We start from the raw sequence: 23,083 nt of genomic DNA on the forward strand, positions 1-23,083 counted from the left end.
AGAGACCCACCTTGTCATTAGCTCCAGCTTTGTGTGGGTTGTTTGAAGATTTACCTTTAAAGAACAGTACTCCTAACGCAGAACAAATTGTCCCATTCGTAGTTCACAGACATAAAAATAGATACATAACTTTTGATTTCTTCGCAGTGCATTGATACCACTGAATCAGCTAACCGTCTGTATTCAGTCTCATTTCATACACAGCCTCCTTCATTGCCTGATGTCAGTACAATCTCAGTATGCAGCACTCATCCATCAGCAGCAAAATGGGATTAGCAGGGATCAACCCATATTGTTCAGTGCAGTAGCACAGAGCTATTGCACTGAATGTAGAATAGCCAACAGTTTTGGTTTTGGTTTGATTTTTTTTTTTTTTTTTTTTTTTTTTTTTTTTGGAACATCATCAAATTATTTAGTGACCAGAAACCAATATATAATTAAATCTGCCTTACAAATTATATTCATCATAATTGGCTTCTGGGTGAGGAAGGCATCACCAAATCAGATGCATAAACCATAAAAATAGAGGGACCAGTGAAATGCCTAATACACATCTGAAGCCTTATGAACTGTGCACTGTATGAACTATACTTTGGGCTGTTCTTTTATCTGAGTATAGAAGCTTTTCATGGTCTCTAATGTTTTAGCATATAAAACCAATTAGCTGGATTTGTTGTTTATTTTTCATTCTGTCTTGATTCAAGCACACTAACAATGTGCTGGCCTGCTTTTTTAATTCTAGGTTCTACCTTAATATAGGTGTTCAGATTAATATTAAAAATACTAAATGGTAATTCATAGCAGTTGACAACTAAATTTGCTCCTGAAGTTTTTCCTTGCCAGTGACATACTAATGATATTTGGCTAGAAGTAACATCCAAATCATGCATATTTAAAGCCCAATTAGCTGTAAAATTTATGCAAATACTTTAAATACATATGAATATGCTCTCTAATGGAAGCGAAAAATGTGGCCGTATTGTCTAATAATATAAAATGCCTTATCACAAACTCCAAGCATGCTTTTAAGAATAATTACAAGATATGTTCAGAAATATGTCCACAGCCCTTGTATTAATATATAAATAACTTGGAAAGCCATTCTGTATTGCCAGTTTTTATTTATATATATAGATATATATACACACATACCAGAACAAATAAGGTTCTGATAGAAATGGCTTCATGAATTTCTAGAATAATATTTATCTTCATTTGGTCTATTTGAGGTAAAGCTCAGTGATGTGATCATAGGATCTGGTCTCACAAACACTTGCATAATTTCTTTGTAATTTTACAGGTGTGAGTAATAATGGAAGGATCAGCTACAGTAAAGTGCGTAAGTGTTTTTTAGGTTTAAGGTCTTAATGACTAGTTAATACTCTGGTAAGAAGAATGAATGTTTATAAAAATTGACATACTGCAATACTGTCTCAGAACATCCAAATGTCTTTGTAGTTGTAGTCATATCATCTTCAGTACAGCTGAGAAACTCCCATCCCATCTGCTATGTGTGATTCCTTGATTATGGAAGGAAAACAGTGTGTTGCAACATATTTTCAAGACAGTGTTCTTGAATTGAAAATATGAGCACAGAAATACGTGCTGGTAATAAATCAATGAAATTCCTCTATTGATACTGGACGCAGGTATCAATATAAAAATATCAAGGGAGTGGGGAAGAAATCCCCAGAAGTACTAGTGCTCATTCTAGAGCTACAGATCACTGCAAATAACTGGGGATTGTCCCAGCTAAATATTGAACCTTGTATTGTCCCTTACACCATACTGACGATGTTTTTATTATAGTCAGTGTGTACCCTTCTGTGCTGTGGCATACATTAATTTTTGTTATTACTGTTCAGTATGGTTTCTTCATCCCACGTACACTGCACAACATAGTGTTCTTTCTTCCCTTCTGTTTTAATTTGCTCCTTCCCACAAAACCTGGAGGCTCTATTCATGTGTGGAAGTGCTTATAAAGTGAAATGAGCATGAAAATTCAGTGTCTGAAAGCATGCTGCAGGGACCTGTAGTCTGGGGAGGGGGGCTGTCCACTCATAAGTGTTTTTCTTCACAAGCAGAACACAGGTTTGGCAGGAGAATATGATGCTTAGATGCGGAATGGGACTTTGTAAATACACCAGATTTCTGCTAGCGTAGCCTCGCTGATGAATATGGAGAGATTTGTTCTCAAATGGCATTCAGATGGACTTGTTAAGTACAGAAAAGTAAAATGCACGTAACTCACCAACACAGTTATTTCTGAAAGCAGGGCAGAAGAGAGCCAGATCCTCTGTTTCCTGATTTGGTTGGCAGTGTGGCCTCACAGATGGTTGTGTTGAGAGCTAAAGAGTACTTATATATGGTCACACAAGGATGGAGGTCAGGGATACGTGTATCTTGGCTACAATGCTGACTCACGTTGATTTAAGTTTTACCTGGAACAGTCTTCTGAAGGATTTGGTGTAGTGTGATGCCTTCTGGAGTTATGTTCTTTAGAGGGAAGATTAGTAACTGGTGGTATCGTGCATATATGATTGGAGGTATGGGACTACTGTGCTTATGTTCCAATACATGTTGTGATGACCAAAAGTACTATCTTGTACTGTTTAAAAGATAATTCTCAAAATATATAAATCTCAAAGGCAGGTTTTTGGCTTCGAGTATATTTCATTTGTTTGATCTTTGTCTTGATATCTAGACTGAAGGCAAAACCTCATTATATGTGAAGTGAACTTTGAAAGGCTTTTTGTAGTGTTTCTAAGATGCCTTGATCTCATTTTTTGCCTTGTGTGTTATCTCTTGTTTTTGTAGTTTAAACAGACTCCTTGGAAAAATTTCTGTCCTTTTTGTCCCAAACTTTATTAAAAAAAAAAAAAAAAGTTTACAGAACATTGCAGCGCATTTTAGTCATTGAGATACTTAATTTCTGGGAGAAACTTGAAGACTGTGTTTCTGTAGGTTTCTACTGACCTATTTCTTCAAACGTGTTACCAATATTTTTTGTCCTGTGTCTTCCAAGTGAAGAACATTTGCTCTGGATATGTCTGCTGTACTCAGATGGATTAATTTTGAGCAATGGAATCACTTGAGATTCTGTTGAGTGTTTAATACTGTAATAGTCAATAGTTTGAATGTTTCATCTTACTATTCAATGAATAAATACAGTTACAAGTGCTATTGAGTGGTTGCTCTATTTTTAGAGTGACTTAATGTTTTCCTGGGTTTCGTGTAACAGAGTCCAAGGAAACAAACCCGTAAAGTAATGTATTAATGTACAGTATTTTATACAGTGTTCCTCATGTAGCTCCCTGAGAGTACAAATAGAGCAAATGTATAGAAGCTTTGGGTTATTTAAATATTTCTTCTATGGGAGCCATCACCTACAGTCAACTGATTTTACTGAGTGGGTCTGACAACTTTACAGCAGAGTAATTAAATATTGTAGAGTGCAAGATAAAATGTCAGAAATTCAGCTGCTTACATTCTATGATTTCTGAAGAAATAAAGGACTTACTGACAACAGTTTCTTCAGGAAAGCAGTTTGTTAAAAATATTTTGTAATGTGAGTCCAAAAAAAAAAAATCAGCTTTTATTTCCAATAGACATGTAAAAATTGAGTAATCATTAACAGAGCATACGTTCAGATTAGTTAAATGAATGCGTAGCAGATGATGCCAAAATATGATTAAGTTGTACGACAGTAGCATTTGAGACAGTTGATAGAAATAATTTTAAAAGGTTATTGTGATGCATTTCAAGCTTCATGAATATAAGGCTGTTTAGAAAATTAATAGAATTAATAGTTGGCTTCACATATGTAGAGTTTTGACACGTACCCATTCTCTATCAAAATGGAAAAGAAAAAAACAAAAAAAAACAAAACCAACCAAACAACAACCAAAAAAAACCCACAAACAAGCAAACAAACAAAAAACAAACAAACAAACAACAAAAAAAAAAAACAACCAACCAACCTTGGAAGTTTTCTGGAGCAAGGGTAAGGTCAAGGTGGGTGGAAAAGAAACTGCATAGAGTTCTGTCCTATAAAAACCAGTAGCTGATTCTCAGGGTGTTTAGTGAGATTTTGTTACAGTTGAGCCAGTCCAAAGTCAAGCTGCAGCTAGAAGTGATGAATGAGATTCTGCCTCCACCCTTCTGTTAGCACCTTCACTCTGCATGCCCTGCGATGGTCTAGTTCAAAAACCTAAACCAAAATTACACTTTTTTGCTAGGGGAGGACCTTGAGCCACCTTTTTGGTAGCAACAGTGAATTGTGACAGGCTTGCAGTCACACCAAAAGTTCATCCTTACTTAGAATATGGAGCATGCTTGGGTTCAATCCCCATTATATACTCAAATCAGAGATCATAAATGCCATGTGTCCAATATCTGTCTTATTTTTATTAGAAAAAACTCCTCGTGTACTTTATTTGTATGAAATTAAAATATATATTTATGTATTTGTATGATTTCCATGTCCAGAATGGATAGTGGTTACCAAATAATACATTTTCTTGCAGATTTATTCAGCTCTTATTAGAGATGCTTGATTTAAGGGAAAATGTCACTGTGTACGACAGGTGACTTTGGTTCTCTATTAAAGCTAGCTGAAGCAAATACCATTCTAAAATTTAGGCAGTGAAATCTGAAAGCCAGCTTAGTCCTTTTGTCACATAATAGAGATCCTCATGGGACGTGAAAAAAGAAGAAGAGGTAGCTGAATATGTGGTATTACATATTCATACAATGTGTTTTAAAATGCATTTACATTCCTAATGAAAGCTGACTGACGTGTGACAGCATGTCAGTTGCTTTGGCCTTGCAAAGAAACGCCAGGCAATTCTGCAGGCGCTCTAGAGCTCAGATTAAGTAAATCCAGTTAAGTAAATCCAGCACAGGAAAGAAAGTGGTAGTGTGGCTCTTTGTTAAGATAGATGGACAACGAAAAGAAACACTGGGGATTTATTGAAAAATTGCTTAACTTGGGAGTAATTTCAGGTCAGGGTTTGTGGTTAATTTAAATTGCAGTTAAAGGAAAAAGAGGAGGCCCCTTTATAACCTCATAAAATAGTTGCTTTTAACTAATTCCTTGGACAGGCTTCTTTGTTATATGCACTATTACTGTACTTGACTCTGGCACTTCTCATAATTATGAAATAAAAAAATGAGTTCCACTTATGTTCAAGCATAAATTTCTGTCACTTCACAATTGAAAGATTTCAGCAACTGATTTGAGTTATTTTCTGTTCTTGTATGTTTGTAAGCATTGGTGTTGGCATTATTTCAAAATTAGCAAAGCAGTAGTACCTTACTGGGTACTGTATTTTCTTAAAATATGTGTGTATGTTCTAAAACAGATCAGCAACATGGTCTAGCAACATTAGTAAGCCAGGGTGGTTGTATTTTAAACAGGATTTTCTTTGAATAGTGCTGTTGTAGTTATTTTGCTTTATGCCAATAATTACGGAAGTTTGGATGATAGAATGCAAGAAATACAAGAAAATGATCCAAATGAAATAAACCAGCAGCTCAACATTCACCAAGCTTGAAAATCAAGTAATACAGCAGTGCTCAGTGACCATGCATTGCCCAATTTTAAACCTTGCTGAAGATGCACGCTTAAGCAACATAACATGGATATAGCATTAAAAAAAAACGTGTGTTTATATATATGTGTGTGTGTGTGTTTGTGTGTATGTGTATATAAAAAATATAAAAAGAACCACTGAGAAGTCTTTCATTCAGCTTGCTGTCCATATTTGTAAGTATTAGCAGTTTGGAATTACAGATTATAGAGCAGGGTGAGGAAAGAGAGCTAGAGTTAAATAACGAGTAAGGCCGTTGCTGGAGTGGCTGCACCAGCGTGAGCCGATGTGAGTGAACTGCCCAGGTGCTGCAGGAGTCTTGGGCCGTAAGGACGGCTGGAGTTCTGCCTGTCTGTTCTCCAGTCTCTGAGGATGACATTTGAGGGCAAGTCTAAGATTAGAGCCCAAAATATAACACCATTTCCCCAGAGTACTGTACCGGTTTCTCGTTCAGAGACTTCCTGATCTCGGCAAGTCCCTGCAACCCTGAGATTTCTTGTTCAGCCTCCCCTCAACTCTCGTAAGCTTCTGCTACTTGTAACATCCTGTGGTGGGGAGTTTCCACGGGCTGTGGGGTACGAAGAACCACTTCCGTGTGCCGTATGCGACCTGCTGTGGCTGGGTTTTTCGCTGACCCCTGCTCTTGTGCTGGGGAGGTGGAGGATGCAGCTGATTCCCAGGTGCCCCCTCCAGCCCACCTACAAGCCTGTGGGTTGTATCATACTTTACAGTATTAATCTATGTGAGAGAGGAAAACCAGAACGGAGCACGATATTTGAAATGCAGTAGATCCATACACTTGCATAGTGATTTTCTGGTGGTTTTCTACTCTCAGTTTCTATCATTCATTTTGTCTGTGGCTGAATATTAAACCAATAGCACTGTGAAAACACCTACTGTGCTACTGGAAACACCTCCATCATGTCAGCTAAGCCTCTGAGTTGTTACTGAGTTATATTTACCAAGTACGGTGACACTAATGTAAGGAATGTTTGTGAGTTGTATATAGGGAAACATTTTTTTAAAGGCAAACTAAACCTATAATCACAGAGATAGAATTATAAGAAGCAGTTTATAGATGTATGTAGTAAAGGCATTTAACTTTTACAATTCTGACTCATTTTTATTCAAGACTAAGCAGTTGCACTAAATTCACACCTTAAAAACTTCAGCGTTACCCTTTAAATGTAGTGATTCAAATTAATTCTTTAAGTGAATTAAATGAAATTGTAACTTTGGAGGAAGTATTTAGGGATCTGCAGACAGAGGGAGTTAAGTACTTTTTTCAAAAGCACTTTCTTTAAATCTTGCATCTCATAAATGCACAAAAATAATAATAAACAGTCTTGTAAACTTAATTCCAGCAAGAGTTGGCTCAATCTTTTTCAGTATTTGTTCCAGCTCTTAGTTGTTATTGCCACATTTGCAGGGAGGAGACGGCACACAATACAGAATTCATGTGATCATTTCTTTAAAAACTTCTAGCATACAACAATGCAAACTTAACTGTATATAACAAAAATACTTTTCCAGACCATAAGTCTGCATGTTATACCATCATAAAATGCCATATGATCTCCCTCCTTTTTGTAAATTAATGTGTACTAGGATTTTTAAAAACATTTGTAAGCAAGTACTATTAATACTTCTCTTAGTCAGAAGTATACTAGTAATCTGAGAGTTTTTGTAACCTTCATTTCATTGTCTGTTGGTAGTTATGCCTGTTCTACTGTATGACCTAAATTATTGTTGCTAGATTTTTTAATGGGCTCCATAATTTAGAACAGTACTCACGACAATGCAGAAAGGTGATAGTTGCCTATGATGGCAACAGTTATTTCTGTGTAATTGGATCTTATTATGTTAACCATTTGTGTTTCATTTTTATATACATTTGCTTTTTGCTTATTAATGTGATCTGTGTTTATCCTTATATTTGAGCTGAGCTTTTTATACGTTAGGATATTTTAGGAGTTTTAAACTGTAAAATGTGTGTAAAATGTTCCAGGGCCATGAGGAAAACAAATTTTTTAAACTATCATCTCTGTTCATCACACTGTTACGTTAGTAATGAACATAAAGCTCAATCTCTACTTAATCATTCAGTGCATTCATAAACTGGTCTTTTTCATGCACTACACAGTTCTGGAGATAGATTCATTTTAACATGAGTAGATAAAATCCATGATATACAAGGGAAATTTTCAACTCTTGTGCTCTGTGAGTGCAGCTATAGTCCACATGTGCACATACACTCCGGTGTGGTTGCTGGTACTGGAATCCTTGGCAACTGTGAATGTAGAGGTGTGGGTATGGGTGGCCAGGATGGCTGGGGCACGTACTGTCACACTCACAGGCAGTTTTGCTTCCAGCCATAAGGCCTTGCCCCTTCCTCTCCTGCCTTCGGTGCTTCTCCGACCTTTGTTGAGATGTATCCTGACATCTTCCGTTTCTCATTAGGATGAGAAAAGTAATGTTTACTTTGATACAGAACTTGCATTTTTGTGTGAGACACAGTCATCTTAGCATGGGAGACACGTTTTAAGTTACCAAGCATCAGTTTGTCTCAGCACTTTGCTCAGGGTTTAAGTTCCCCTCCAAAGTGTAAGACTATTGACACTAGTGGTGGAGCTAAAAAAATATTTGAGTGATTGTTTTTAGCAGTACATTTCTATACTAACAAAGAAAAATAAAATATCTGAGAACTTTCTTCCTAGATTTATTATTATTAGGGCTTCAGAACAAAACAAAAAACTGAGGAACTTTTGCTTTTCTTGGTGTAGCAGGGCTTGGTCAAAGGGAGGAGAGTTTCGTTTCCCAGAAGAAACATCTCTCTGAGTTGGCTCTCTTTTTTCATAAAAATTTAGTTTTAGAAACAATTAAAATAAAGTAAAAGTACATGCTTAATATATATTGTTTATTGCTTACATAAGGAATACAAGTGAAGGAGTAACTTTAGAATTATGCAAGCTAGGTACTAAAACCCACCAAACATCATAGTTAAAACTGGTTATGACTGTCTCAGCAAAACAAACTATGTACTCATCAGGTATTTGGATTTTCAGTGTTACCATTAATTTTTTCAGCACTTTGTATAAACTGAGGGTAAGGTTTTTAGTCTAGAAACAAGATCAAATTCAAATCAAAGACTAGTAAGAAAGTTGGAAAGCAGAGCGCAGATTTTGATGTATAAAAAGCAAAAGCAGTAGTTGTGCTATATGTGAACCTGTTTCCTGTCATGTGGAAATAGTAATAGATTCTATTCAAAAGTTGGTGAGAGAATTTGCTGCCTGCCTTGCTGCCCTAGGATAAATCTGCTGTTGAAGACACACAACAAAGAAGCTGATACCACTCTTAAATCAGAAGGGATGATGCAATGTGTTAGAAACAGAAATAAGGATTTGGGACAGAGATATGCAGAGTTTTGAAGATGAAGACACTGATTATACTTCTTGAACGTATACATGGACATACGGTGTATTTTTTCCTCATGTTCATCCCCTTTGAAGCTGTGTTAATGAGGGATGCTAACTGAAAGATGCAGGCACGTTCATAACAGTGCTGATCTGTCGTTTCACACTGTTTTCTGCCTGAAGCATTTTTTGAGGGGAGAAGGGCTTATTTTTTTTTCCTGCAGCAGCTGAGTTAAAGTGGTGATTTTTTTTTTTGTCTTTATTATTCATGTTTATATGCAAAAATACGTTGCATAATTATTTTTTAAAGTCACTGGACTGTCCCTGGGTAGTTCTGTGTAGTTCTGCATCTTTGCTTCAGACCTGTCATAGTAATAATATATACAAAAGGGTTTTGTACGTGTGGGGATGGAGGGGGCTCCCTTCAGGATTCTGTTTTCCTTAGGTTACTACGTATTTGTTGCTGTTATTTCCCTCACCACTGAAGTTCTGCTTTCCATAAAATAATTACTTCTGTCTATATTATTATTCTTATCCCATTGGGGAATGGAAGGCATGATTTTTGGTGTCTCTGCAGGTGAAAATAGAAGTCAGGGTGATGAAATATCATCCCAGATTGCTCCCCGTCCCAGTAGGTGTGAGTGAAGCTGGGAGCAGATCCTGGCTCCCTTACCCCCAGGGAGCAGTGGTTCCAGAAGTGCCTCAGGGTGCCACTCCAGTCAGTAGCACTCACACTGTGGTTGCTTCAATGCATCGCTGCTGCCTTTTCTGTCTTCCAGATAATGCCAAATAACACATATCTTTAATGGTAATAATAATTTTTTTTAAAAAACCTTGCAATCCTGGTTTTAAGTCTAAGTATAGTGAACTGCTTGAGACACAATCCAATAGAAAGCCAAAATAATAACTCATTGAATACTTAATTATTTTAATGTCCTTTAAGTTAATAACCTTAATTATGGCATGGCAGCTTTGGTGGGTATAGACAGGTATGTTTCCGTGTAAGGACTTCCAGTAGCAAGGCCTTGCTACTAGGGACCCTCAAGAGTTTTGAGAGGCAGATTATTTCCAAAGGCTTGTGGTTGAATTTGCTCATCATGTGAGTTGATCTAACAGCTGGTCTGTTTAAATTCTTGACAAGATGAAACATTATGCGATAAGACAAATCACTAATTCAGAAGAAAATAATTATACTGATATTAAAAGCTATGTTACGGTTTTATTCACATTTTTAGGCTATATATTCAGGTCATTTACTGATCCAGCAGCAGAGTGGCAGAATTTAATCAAATGAAATTTGGGTAATACTTAATGCCATGTTTTGTATTAATTTGTTAATAGAGAAACGGCAGTAGTATGATCGTCTACTGTTAGTATAAAAGAGAATCTTACCAGAGTGGTGATTACCTGTCTAGTAACAATTTTTTTCTTTTTTTCTTTTTTTTCCCCTTCTGGCATGTTCCTGACACTCCTACTTGCTTGTGGGAATGAATATTTTGACCCTTGTGACTTGTAGAGCCTATTGTGAAGAATGGCAGGCCTCCAACGTCTCACAGCATGCACTCATTCCTCCACCAATACACAGGATCTTTCAAGAAGCCCCCTTTACGGAGACCCCATAGCGTCATAGGGGGCAGCCTCGGCTCCTTCATGGCAATGCCCAGAAATGGGAGCAGATTAGGTAATATACTACATTGTTTGTTTAAGTGCATTTTTCGATGAAGAATGATGTCTGTCTTGATTCTTAGTAAGAGATATGGTTATTCTAATGTTTTAATGAATCTCTGGGAATGCAGTAATCTTTTACTGGAGTTGTTTGAGAAACTTGTTTTTAAGGTACTGAATGTCTCTTAAGATTTTCAGGAAGAAAGCAGTTACAAAAACACAGAAATCACCTGTGAATTTTTGACAAGTTGCGAAGTTACAAAATATTCTTTCTTAATACTTTGCAAGAAATCTGTGTGTCCATCTCAGTTAAACACTGGTGAGAACTACAATAAATTGAATATGATAAAAGCAGAGGATAATCATCCTGTATGTGGAATTTAAAAAGAACTGGTGTGTTACTTAGATTTTTCATTATTACAAGAAAAAAAACTCCTTTTTTTTCAGTGATAAATTAAGGCCACTGAAATATAATTGTCTTTTTGTTGTGGTCCCAAGCTATATTTGTGGTTCTGTGGGGCAAGTAAGTTATGAATTTTTTTTTTCTTCTCCTTCAAGTAATTTGTCATGTTGCTGCCTCCAGTCACCATTAATGTTTTACCCTGCTTTTGTGTTATTTTAAATTATGCTTAATTGGTACTAGAAAATGAGAGCAAGTCACACTTTAATTAGAATTTTATGAATTTTTCAATCTTCTGCCCTCATTTAGAACTGTGTGATAAATTGATCTCCTTCAAGATTAACCACTGAGTCTTCAAGATAGTAGTCAAACCACTTATTCTCCTCTGCTGTAATATCACTATCATGTTCAAAACCTTGCCTTTTTGCTGTTTGTGCTACCATTCAAACTGAAAAAAGAATTCTGTCCTCTTGAATGGACTTGAGCAGCTGTTACCACAGAATAAAACAGATTTTAGTGTGCACAGTTTCATTCAAGTCCTACACACTTTTTTTTTTTTCTTTTTTGCCTAGCCAATCTCGGCTTAAGTTGCCAAGAATCTAACAGGAAGACAAAGTTAATAAATAAATAAATAGTGTACTTAAATCTCTGGTTAGGACTATTTAGTCTTTTATGGATTATGTATATAAACTGTGTACAGGAACAGCAGAGATGTATACTTCTGTACTCATGTTCTTGTGTGTTACCTTTAAAAACAATCTAAAGCATTTTAAAATGTAAATTTACCAATAACTTATGCCTCTTCAAAATTTCACTGTGAACTTCAAATCAGCTTTGCAAAAGGAAAACTCATAAATATTTTTTTGTTTCTTGTAATGATTTTCCAGTTTTCTCAAAGCTTTATTTTTCACCTGAAAAAAATACTTAAGTATTGCAAAAGAATGCCATTAGTTTTATTTTTCTCAGGTGATCAAGTGTTTAAATAGCACTCACAATTTTAATGTTAGTCTGCAGAAAGTATTATAATACCATGTTTTAAATAGCTACAGATTCTTGTAGAATTTGTAATTTCATTGAAGCAGTATGGAATAGATTTACAGAGCGTATGTATATATATGTTGAACACTTCTTTTTGCTTTGGATGCAATGATGTCATTAATGATGCCCTTCTTTAAACTCCTAATTTGATTAAAATTTAAGCTACTTGTACATGTTATTTAGTGGTAGATAACACAAGTACAGCCATATACAAGCATAATTACTAATGAGCTTTTTGCCCCTTCTTCATGTCTTTCCTCCTTTTGTTCCTGCATATGAGAATGGTTATTACTCAGCAGGGTGCTGAGTTCTAATCTGTTGGAATAAACATCAGAAATGAAATGGTCAAATATGGTACACTACATAAGACTTTTTATTTTCTTTGCTTTCTTCATTCATCATCTTTTCTTTCCACTTTTTCCTCTATTCCAGTGGTAGAAAAATGCTATCAGAGAGATATCATTGAAATACCACAAAGTGATGGCAGTTAAAGGATGGTTATTTGGTTAAAAAACAGGTTAAAGTGAGACATACCACAGGTGCATCTTCATGCTGCTTGTTTTTAAATGAGATTATCAATATAAAAATGGGTTGAGACTCCTGGGAAGGTTTTGGGGTTTTGTTTTCTGAGCACCTAACATGAGTTCCTACTGTTGTGGTAACATGGAAAATCCCAAAATACTTCAAAAACAATTTCTACTTGGAAACATCACTTTTAGCTTTAAGTTTTGTAAAATTTTTTGTAAAGACAAAAATTCTGAACTGATCTCTAAAAAGTGTGCCTTGGTTTAAAGTTTAGTAGTAATTTTAAATTTAGTATTCTGCTATCATGGTGATTTTAAGTAACATAGATGATTCTCAGGCCAAATTGTGAATCAGCCATGCCACTGACATGAATGAAGGTCTAGCTGAGGTTTTTTTAGCTCACATTTGTCTATGCAGTTTCTAAACTCTTGCACCTCCAGAAGCATTTAACTGCTGCAGTCCATGGCGGAGCCAGAGCTAATAAACCCTTTTTGGACCTGACTTGGCTGAATGCAGAGCCAACTTGCTTGTCCTTGTTCCATATTTATATTACTGGGAACACTGGAGAGGCGCTTGGAATGTGCAAAGCCAACTGGAGCTGACTCTCCTGGTGAACCTCAGTAGCATGCAGGGGACAGCTTATCCCTGCTTTTGCCAGTTGTGTTGATATAGTCATGGAGAAGTTTTGTTTCTTTGTCGTAAACATTGGAATTGAAAGGAATGGTGTTTCCATACAGCTTTCGTAGTTTGGTAATGTAATGGCAAAGGCAGTTTCTCGCTAGGGCCTTCGATTAGTGAAACTAATCATAAAATATAGCCACTTCACAGAAAAGTAAGCTTTGGAAAATTGCACCCTGGAAGTAATCCAATATGCAAGTCATGTGATTATTTTTGTAGTAATTTGAAATAAGATGGAAAGATCATGCAGTCTGACTCACTACTGACTAATTAGTAGATATTATTTTAGCTCACTTGGAGGAGTTCTCATTTGCTGCACTGTAGTCCCTGTATGAATTTCTTCTGTGGTGTATTCCTCACAGCTGAAATGTGGACAGCTTTTTTTTTTTAAATGTACTTCCATAGTTTTTCTGTTACATTGTAGTCATCTACAGCTTTTCATTATGTGGCCATACTGGATATTTAATTAGATACGTAGAGTACATTAAAATAAACATCTGTGTAAGAGAATGGCTTGGGTATTCAGTGAAAGCAATTCAATAAATTACTGAACCATTAAAACCTCTGAAGACCATGCAAGCTTGCTTTGGTGCAGGTGAACTTGCCTATACAAAAGCTTAGTGAAATTAAGGAAATATTTGCATGACTTTCGTCATTGCTTAATCAAATATTATCATCATGCACCTGTATGAAATTATTAAAATGACTAGGTTAATACCTTATTCCTGGGCTTATGCTGTTAAAGTAATGGTCGTAAGGCTCTACTAATGCTTTTTTAATTGAATAAAATAAAAGGATTCATTTATATTAGATGATAACATAGCCAAGATTTTTTTTAAAAGCTTAAAAGTTCTCCCTATTTATAATATAATTAAAACATCTGCAAACTCTTTATAGGTAGGAGTAATTGGGTATTTAGTCCACCAGAAATTCAGGCATGTGCTTAATGATAGATTTTTGGATGGTACAGCCAGTATCCTGCTTAAACCCTCTTGGTTATGGGTATGCAACTTATCCAGACTTACCAGAATTAATCATATCACAGCAGTATTCAAAATAGATGGACCATCATCTTGTTTAAGTCTGAAATACTGCATTTTTAGATGTAAGTGGTACAGATTCACTTTGTCTTCACATTCCTGATTGAAAAAGAGCAGAATCTCCTTGCAGCTACGTTATCTGCCCCTACTGTATGCTTTTCTCTTACTAGTTCTTGAAATAGTACTTAGTTGTGTATTTTTTCATAGGTGGTCTTTGGAGAATTATCTTTGTCAACTAGGATGTTCTTTGTAGTTCTGAGTGTTGCATTTCAAAGTGTCATTTTTTATAGTAATTTCATAATACCTACACTTCCGTGAATTGAACATTGTGTTTTAAGAGAAAAAGTATGACAGTGTCAACTACATGATTACTTTAATAAGTGTCAGTCTTTTTAGAAAAGAAATTATGTAATTGCTCTGTGGCTTAAAATACAATACTACTTTAATTTCATCAGTCTTATTTTCTGAGGTTTCCCAGATAACTGTCTCTTGTCTAGCTTCTCTGAAGAAAATAGACTTTGGGGCCCAATCAATGGGCTTTTGCTAACATAAGGATAAATAGATTGGGGAATAATTGTCAGTAATTGTTACACTTAATTTTACAAACAGAATCGAGAGCTGTGATTGCTAAAATGGATTACATGACCTCTCAGAAAAGTATTTTAAGAGAATCTTCATTAAAGAACTGATATGGTGAATATGCTGTTTACCAGATACACCAATGCTGGCATAACAGCTTTACTGGAAATAGTGTTTTCAATAATGCTTTTGTATTACTAAAAATAATTTCCTACAATTAGCTAGAGATTTTTAAAAAGACAGCTGTCAAGTCACTAGAGAGAATTAGAGACATTTCTTAGAGACGTGGAGCAAGAGTCACATTTTATCTGCTTAGCTTAAGGTTAAGGCTGATCTTTAGGGACCACTTTCTGAAAATCTTTTCCTCTCTTTCAAATTGCCATGCCTTTAGAAGCACTGATGAGTGTTTCCCTTGTTTGAAACCAGAAGATTGATTCTTATTATGCAAGGAATGCAGCTTATTTTTTTTTCATTCAGTCCAAATCTGAGCATGACTTGCAGGGAGAACTCTGATGCAATGTGGATTTTTTAATTGAAATCCAATTTAGATCCACATTGCTGCTGGAAAATTTGCTTTGTACATGAGAACTATGCATAGTTTCTGTGTTTAATTACAATACTTTGAGTTAAAATACATGGTCCCAATACCTTACAAGTTAATATTTTTATATACATTCTGTGTTCTGTAAAAGGAAATTCTTTGTACTGAGGAAGAATTTGATCGTTTGCAGTCTACATTATTCTATGTGAGCCAAACTAGACAAACATTTTAGAAGATGTGCTGATAACCAAATGATGGCCTAAAGGCTTTTTTTTCTAGAAAATTCAGCTTTCTTGCATGTTGATAGTGATAAAACGTGCATTTTTTTCTTTTTTTTTTTTAATTTTTAATTACTGTAATGCTGTGCAAATGTTAAATGTTGGTGACAAGGCTGAACTGAGTTCTGTGTGTTTTGCTAATATTAGCATTTTTTAGGGGTAGAGTTCTGAGATATTTAGTTGTTCCTCAGGTTCTTTTTTTACCCTATACAAGGTAATGCTTAATACCAAGGATTGGGAGAGGGCAGGGAAAATTATGTCTTTTCAAACATTTCGTTTATATGTATAAGTATTTAATCTATATAGTGATTGTTTCAGAGGTGATGATGGAGCATCACTCATACTGAATTGCTTGTATGACCGATTTTCCATTGTGTCCTTTTGCAAGTCATTTGGCTCTTTCTGCTATTAATGACACCACCTTGATCTTCTCTTCATTCATTACAGTGTTTGTCTTCCAAAGTCTGGAAGATCCTGTGGTGCTCAAAAGTAATGTATATGTATATACATAGTATACATAAGGTCTTTTGTGTGGATGAATCTACAGGATTGTGTTAAAAGTACCAATTTCAGTTGACACAAATATCCTGTAACGTCATATGACTGAGACAGTCTGTTACCTTAATTCCTTCATACGGTCAGAAATTTCACTTAATTGCTCCTAAATATCAGGTTCCTCTGAAGAATCCACTTGTACTTTGTAAGCCTCTATTTAGGTGGCCAGAATACATCCCCTTCCTCCACGCTTGCACACCAGTGTTTTTTATAGCTGAAGTGTCCGTATTTGGCATTTCTGAAAATAGTATCTATACCTCAAGTTTTTTTAGGCTTTCTGAAGATACATTTAGGTTACTAACATCAGGTAGTCGGATTTGAGAACGTTAAATATTCCAGTAATGTTTTATATCCAAGAGCAGCTAAAAGAGAAGAGGTAGTGGGGGAGTTTGGGAACTGAAGCTGTGAGGGGAAGGAGGCTTATAGGAAATAAAATTTGGATTGGAATGTCTGTCTTTTGTTTTGGAAAATTGAGTTGTGCTGCAAACCAAATAAGAAAAATAATGATAAAGTTTGTGTAGAAGCCCTATAAAGTAATTGTGTTCATATTGTGATTCCTGAGCCAAAAGTAGTGTATGGAGACTACCATGGCTGTGATGAATCTTTGACTGCCATATAACCCAATGCACAGTAACGATACAGTTGTTTTCCATCTGTACAAGAGAGATGTTTGGTGGCATGCTGATTAACTGTTTTCAATTCTTTGGATTAATTTTAAGATATTGTTCATGAAAATCTGAAAATGGGGTCAGATGGTGAAAGTGACCAAGCTTCTGGAACATCATCTGATGAAGTTCAGTCTCCCACAGGTGTTTGTCTCAGAAACCGGATACACAGACGAATCTCAATGGAGGTAATTTACTTTTCGTATAAGGATCATTTAATTTGACAGGAGAGTTGGGGGTTGCTCTAGTTGTTTGTTATAACTGGTTGTCTTCTCAATCCACTGTAACTGTTCTGACGTATACTTTGTGCAAAGAGCATTTTTTTAATATTACTTAAATTTCTGTCCCTATTTGTCACACAGAAATCAGATGGTTATCTTGCATTGTTTGAGCGGTTAATTTTGAAAATCTAAATATGTTTTGAAACTTGGATTTTTGGGAAGAATTTAAGAATAGCATTTTAACAGCTTTCAGTCACATTCTGTGCAATTCACTGAGTCTATTCAAGAAGATACACTGTTTAGACATTTTTCTAGTCTTTGTAAAACTAATGCTACAGCAGCAATGGTCCTGACTGCCTTCAGCCTTTCCTTCTCTTCCTGTTTTTTAATGAACGGAACTTTACAGGATGGTAAACAAAAGGAGGAAAAGTACCTTATGAATAACTGTGCACATAATTTCCTTTATTTATGAGTCTCATTATGAATACTAGCCACCCTTGTGCTTGCTTTGTTGTCATTTCCCTTGGAGAAGAAAAACAGAACACTTCCCTGTTCCTTGAGTGTATAAAAGGTACAGTTAGAATGATGCCTTTGTTAAAGAAGCATGTAAAATTTTGCAGTTACTGCTTTATAGCAAACATACCAATATGCATAGTTTGTAAGATTTTAAATCTTCATTCAAAGCCTTATATCAAATATGGGATTGGGGAAACAGGTCTGGATAAGCTACAGTAGGGTGTACGTGCCAAAAATTTTTTATTTGTCAGGCATTCCGTTATGCTTGGAATTCCAAGACTCCAAACATGTAATGCTGATATGATTCCAAGAATTTGTGAACTAGCTGTATTAATTATTTATATAGTTTCTTGCACTGGGGGGAGGTTGTCTTCAAATTCCTAAATTTTTATGTTAATCTCAGGTTTGATCTAAAGACTGTTAAGCCATTTACTTGGGAGAAAGAAGGTGGGTCTATCGATTTATCCAGGATTTTTAAATTAAGGGGGGGGGGGGGGGGGAGAGGAGTCATTGTAAAAACTTGTACATCAGAATGTATGCTGGAGAAACTAAAAATCAAGGAAATTATTTAAAAGGATTATTTACTTTTTGTTCATTGTCTGTTTCCTCTGCATTTTTAAATGTGCATTTAGAACAGGGAAGAAATAAGGAAATTAATGTTAGATAATAAAGTTAACAAACCAAAATGGAAATGTGTCGTTTTCCAAAGAGGGCTAAGAACCATTAAAAGATTCTCTTTTAGATTAGGATTAAAGAAACTCCAAAAGAAATTACAGAATGACTCGGGCATAGTCATTAAAATTCAGGAAATTCCTGTGTAATTTTTAAGAAGGTGTCAGATAAAGGCATCTTTTCACTGACCTCTTTAATTGTGAAACAATTCAAGTATTACTGTTCAAGAGACTTTGGGAAGCTTTGTTTTAAGTTTTTGCTTATCCAATGCTAATTTTCTTATTTTTCTCCAAATTCCAAATGCTTGTTTCTGATTGTTGAAATTAACATTATTTCTTCATTGACTGGCTTAGTCAGTGAGCGCACTAATTTTTTGGCAGCTATTCATGTATATTCTGTGAGAATTGTAACATTTCCCCCAATTCACTTCAGTATTGATATGGTGACTTTTACAGTAAGGTTTCAAGTTAATGTCTGCAAGCACTCTCACTTCTGAATTTTAAGAACGAAGTCATTGAGAGATGTTTTTGGTTGACTTAAGTTTACTTCTTAGAAGTGCTTTATAGCAAAGTAGGTGGGGGTTTTACCCGTTTGTGCATTCCAGAGGAAAAAACCTATAACAATCTTTGTAGCTTCAGTTAAAATGCCGTTCTAATCATAATCTTTTCAGTCAACTTTCTCATTTCCTAAGTGAAAAGGGCTTAAGTGATTACATCATCTGCTTGTCTTTTCCTCCTCCTGTTTTTCCCCTGGGTCATTTTCTGTTGGTTTTGACAGATGGATAGAAATCTCAGATGCTAATTTTTTATTAATTTCTGTGAAAAAAGGTCTGCATTGGGAGAGATTGCTATTTCATCCACTGCTAGGAAAGAAGCAGCCTTTATTAAATACGTATATATCCACATATGAGTCTCAAGATGTACATCCATAGAAAACCAGGTGTTACTGGTTTTGCTGTTCATGGGAAAGGATCACTTCCTTGGCCTTTGAGGGAACTAAATAAAGGTTGCCTCTTGTACTGAATCTTGCCTGCATGCCTTGGGTGATTTGTGCCATGGAGCTTGCTGGTTCAGTAGTAGTAATTTGATTATATAAAGAGCAAGAAACAGCCTTTGTTGTGAAGTAAGTTTCTATTATTTCCATTTTATTTTGCTGGTTTTTGGTGATCTGTCATCTCTGGACATCATTGGGTAGCCTGAGGCCATATTCCCTTTATAGTCATTTAGGATGAGTTATAGCTGTATGCTATACATACAGGTTGGAGTAAATTAGTATGTGTGTGATAGCATGTTTTTGCTGTAGTCTGCTGAAGTCATTAGTCACACCTGAAACCCATTGTAGAATGTATTTGATTAAATACACAAAGTTGGATAAACTCAATAAAGCATTATTCCTTGTTCCTCCGCATTAAGATGAATGTGCCTGTCGCACTATGAACATATCCTTTTTTGTGTTTAGTTTGGGCCATATTCACGATATTTGTAATATATTTGTACATAATGCTGGTTATATATGTTTGTTTATTTCTGCTGAATTGACAGAAGTCCTGATTTGTTTTGAAGGTAACTTGTCAGGTAAAGCTGAAACCTTGGAACAATCCTTTTTACTTGTAAGAACTTTGTGTATATAATCGAGTTTTTCATGCCCAGCTTGAACTTCCTCTAGAATTCTGAAAATTAGCAGCCCATCAAAAAAAGAAAAAAAAAAACCCAACAGATTTTTTTAAATCGTTGCTAAGAACATGCATACTGTAATTAAAGTGCTCATTGCCAATACTGAATATTAGCATTCCTAGGATGTTTTGTACATTAGAATACACATTTTGATGCTTAGCGTCCATCCCTACTGCAGTGAATCATACAATAAAGTTGCTTTCTCTGTAATTGCTAAATAATTCAGAGCTACAAATAAAATTGTAACATTGTCAAAGAGCTGGCAGATTCTCTTGTCCAGAGTATGTGAAAGATTTTGTTGGGAAAGAAAATTTGATCTTCCTAAAATTTTCATTTAGAAATATCCTGGGAAATAAAGAAGTGCAAAATAGATAGTGGAGATGCAACTAGAAAATGTGTTTGTTGTAGCAGAATCTCTGTAGCATTAGAAAGCTGAAATTTCATAACCTTAAATTGACCTGGTTTAGATAGGTTACACTGCAGTATGATCATTACCTAACTGTGAAGCATTTTAGGTATAAAGTGGTGATACTGCAATGGGAAGGAATCTTCTGTCAAAAAAACTGCTGGGGTGAAAACTTTCCAACCACAGTAGCAGCCACGGAGAGACCAGCTTTCAACCTGTCTTTCCTCCCCAGGTTACGTAAAATTCAGGCCAGCATGACTGTTACACAGGGAGATGATAGGCATTTGCTTCTGAATTCAATCACACTGCTGTTGTGGGAGTAGAATTTTTTTTTTTTTTTTTGTGAATGATTGTTCATTGTTATCGTGCACTTAGAAAACAAAGAGAACAGACCAGAATCTCTTTGTGTTGCCTAGATAGTTTATTTTGTCTATAATCCACAGGCTACAAATGGTCCATAAAGCAATTGCTTTTTTTTTTTTTTTTTTTCTTCTTCCTTCCCCTCATTCAGAAACCATGCTGACAGTAGGTGTGAGCATCTACAGTCTAAGGAATTTGGCTTCAGACAGCTGTTAGGTTTTCATTAAAATATCTACTAATCTCATGCTAATAGTAATGATTCCTTAGTAAATCAGTAAAACTGTTTTTCAAAACAGATGAATGGAATAATTTTTTTCCAAGCACCAGGAGCAATACAGCCTAAGAGTGAATGCATGTGTGTCTGTATTTTAAGTGTAGGTGCTTTCATCATGTAATAAGAAACAATTCTCCAGATCACGGAGTTACAACTTAAAGCATTTTCAATTTGATTTGCTGGAACAGAAGACATGGGCAGTAATGCATTAATATAAATTCATCTTTCAAGCCATAAATGTTCACTGGGGGCCCTGTGCCCGTGCATTGGATAGTGAATACTTGATTAAGAACTGTGGTGGATAAAGAATAGGGAGATACAGTCTGTGCAAATTGAAACATCTGTTTCCCTTTCCCAGAAGCCCAAGGTCTGTAAGCTATCTTCGCATGTGAACTGGCGGAGGGCCATAACCCACTGTTCACCAGCCTGTTTCCCAGATACTTTATCCTGAGAAACAGTTCTTATCCGTCTGACTGTCACATTAGTGACAGGAGCGTGTTCCAGATCAGGCTGCTCCTACCACAGTGCTGTAGGGTATAATTCTCCCCTGGGAGGATTAGCTGCAGGGTTAATGCTTTTAGGTGAACAGAGAGAAATACAAAGGCTATGAAGTGATCCTGTAGTCATGTTTGAGTTGTACCGGTCATCTTCGGAAAGAAAGAACATAGATGAGAAATAAGTTTTTGGTGAGCTCCACCCTTTACCAGCGTTGTGACTGGTTCGGGGGTATTGGCACAGCCCGAGTAACTCAACCTGCTGTTGGTCCAGCTGGGCAAGTGTACCTTCTCCAGAGAAAAACCCACGGAATTAATTGATGTTTCAACTGACATAGTGCTAAGATTTTCTGTTTGTAGGATTCAGATTAGAATGTGGTTCATAAGTCCTCACTCACATTTGCAAATTGGGCACTCTTGGCTCGGTTCAATTGTTTCAATTATTGAACAGCAGACTGGGTGGCAGTACTGAGCCAGTCTTTTGGTCAGGGGAGGTACAGTATTTTCTTCTGTCTTTAGTTTTGGAAGCAGGAAGCACTGCATCAGAGACAGCCTGAGCATTCAGCCCTACATCTCTTGCTGCTCAAGACACTCCCTTGGCTCCCCAGCAGACATTACTACACAGTGCATTCTCTGAGTAAAGGGTCTTCCTTTCCCCTTCCTTCTGTGCTTGGCAGCCGTGTAACTCTTTCTGCCCTATTTGCTGGATTTTCTCAAATTTCCTTCTCTGCACATCCTGAGAATGCATACCTTTTCTTCTGATCATTTCTTCTGTCAATCTAAGCATGTCGTCACCTACCAGAAGATTTCAGTACTAAATAGAAAAAAAATTGAAGCTGAATAGATTCAAGACTTTTTGAGTTTTAGTGGTTGCTGTATTATCTCCGTTCAGTCATGCTTGACAGTTGTCTCAACGTTTTGCAAGGTTACGCTAGAAAATATGCTATTATTTTTGTAAACTCCTGCTTTCAAGGTCACGTGAAACTTGATGTTTTTGAAATGGTCTTCTGAAAACACAAGTGCATGTTCTAAGTTAATAGTATGATTTTGACAAAACTGGTGGACCTCCCTTTGATCTATTTGATTATAAGACTTTCTTTTCCTCTACAGAAGAAAACTTGACACTGCAACAAGAAAAATAATTTCAGCTTGGATAACAGACAGACTTCTAAACCTGCCTTTTACTAGATTTTCTAGTGGTAACTATCAGTTATCAGTAATTAATGCTTTTCACCCTTCTGTTAGGAACCTTTGTGGTCCTGATGATAAAGTTCTTGCATTCCCCCTGCAAACGCTACTTCCCTTAGGAAAGTTACTGTGCTAGGCAGTACCCTTTCTATAAGGATGGAATATCTGCTTTTTTGGTTCTACTTTTTCATGACTTGATTTTCCTTTTCATTTCCATTTAAGAGTAGTCTGCTATCATATTGAATGTATTCAGCCACGTATAAAACATATCTCTAGTAATCACTGGAATGCAGCAGATGGGAAGTCAGTAC

The 23,083-nt window shown here is 36.0% G+C and overlaps 1 protein-coding gene across 3 annotated transcripts in view; it reads left to right on the forward strand.

Moving 5' to 3' along the window:
- Positions 1-23,083, forward strand: part of CDK17 (cyclin dependent kinase 17) — a 97,088-nt gene that overhangs the window by 42,482 nt on the left and 31,523 nt on the right. For 2 of the 3 annotated variants that reach the window (XM_042792227.1, XM_042792226.1), the window contains 3 exons: positions 1,301-1,339; positions 10,521-10,685; positions 17,023-17,156. In XM_042792227.1, coding sequence (XP_042648161.1) covers positions 1,301-1,339; positions 10,521-10,685; positions 17,023-17,156 — 338 coding nt within the window. The remainder of the gene's footprint in view (positions 1-1,300; positions 1,340-10,520; positions 10,686-17,022; positions 17,157-23,083) is intronic. The other variant, XM_042792228.1, reaches the window with a different exon arrangement.

The sequence above is a fragment of the Tyto alba genome, unplaced genomic scaffold (genome assembly GCF_018691265.1).
Source record: "Tyto alba isolate M040663 unplaced genomic scaffold, T.alba_DEE_v4.0 Super-Scaffold_2, whole genome shotgun sequence".
In the NCBI taxonomy this organism is placed as follows: domain Eukaryota; kingdom Metazoa; phylum Chordata; class Aves; order Strigiformes; family Tytonidae; genus Tyto; species Tyto alba.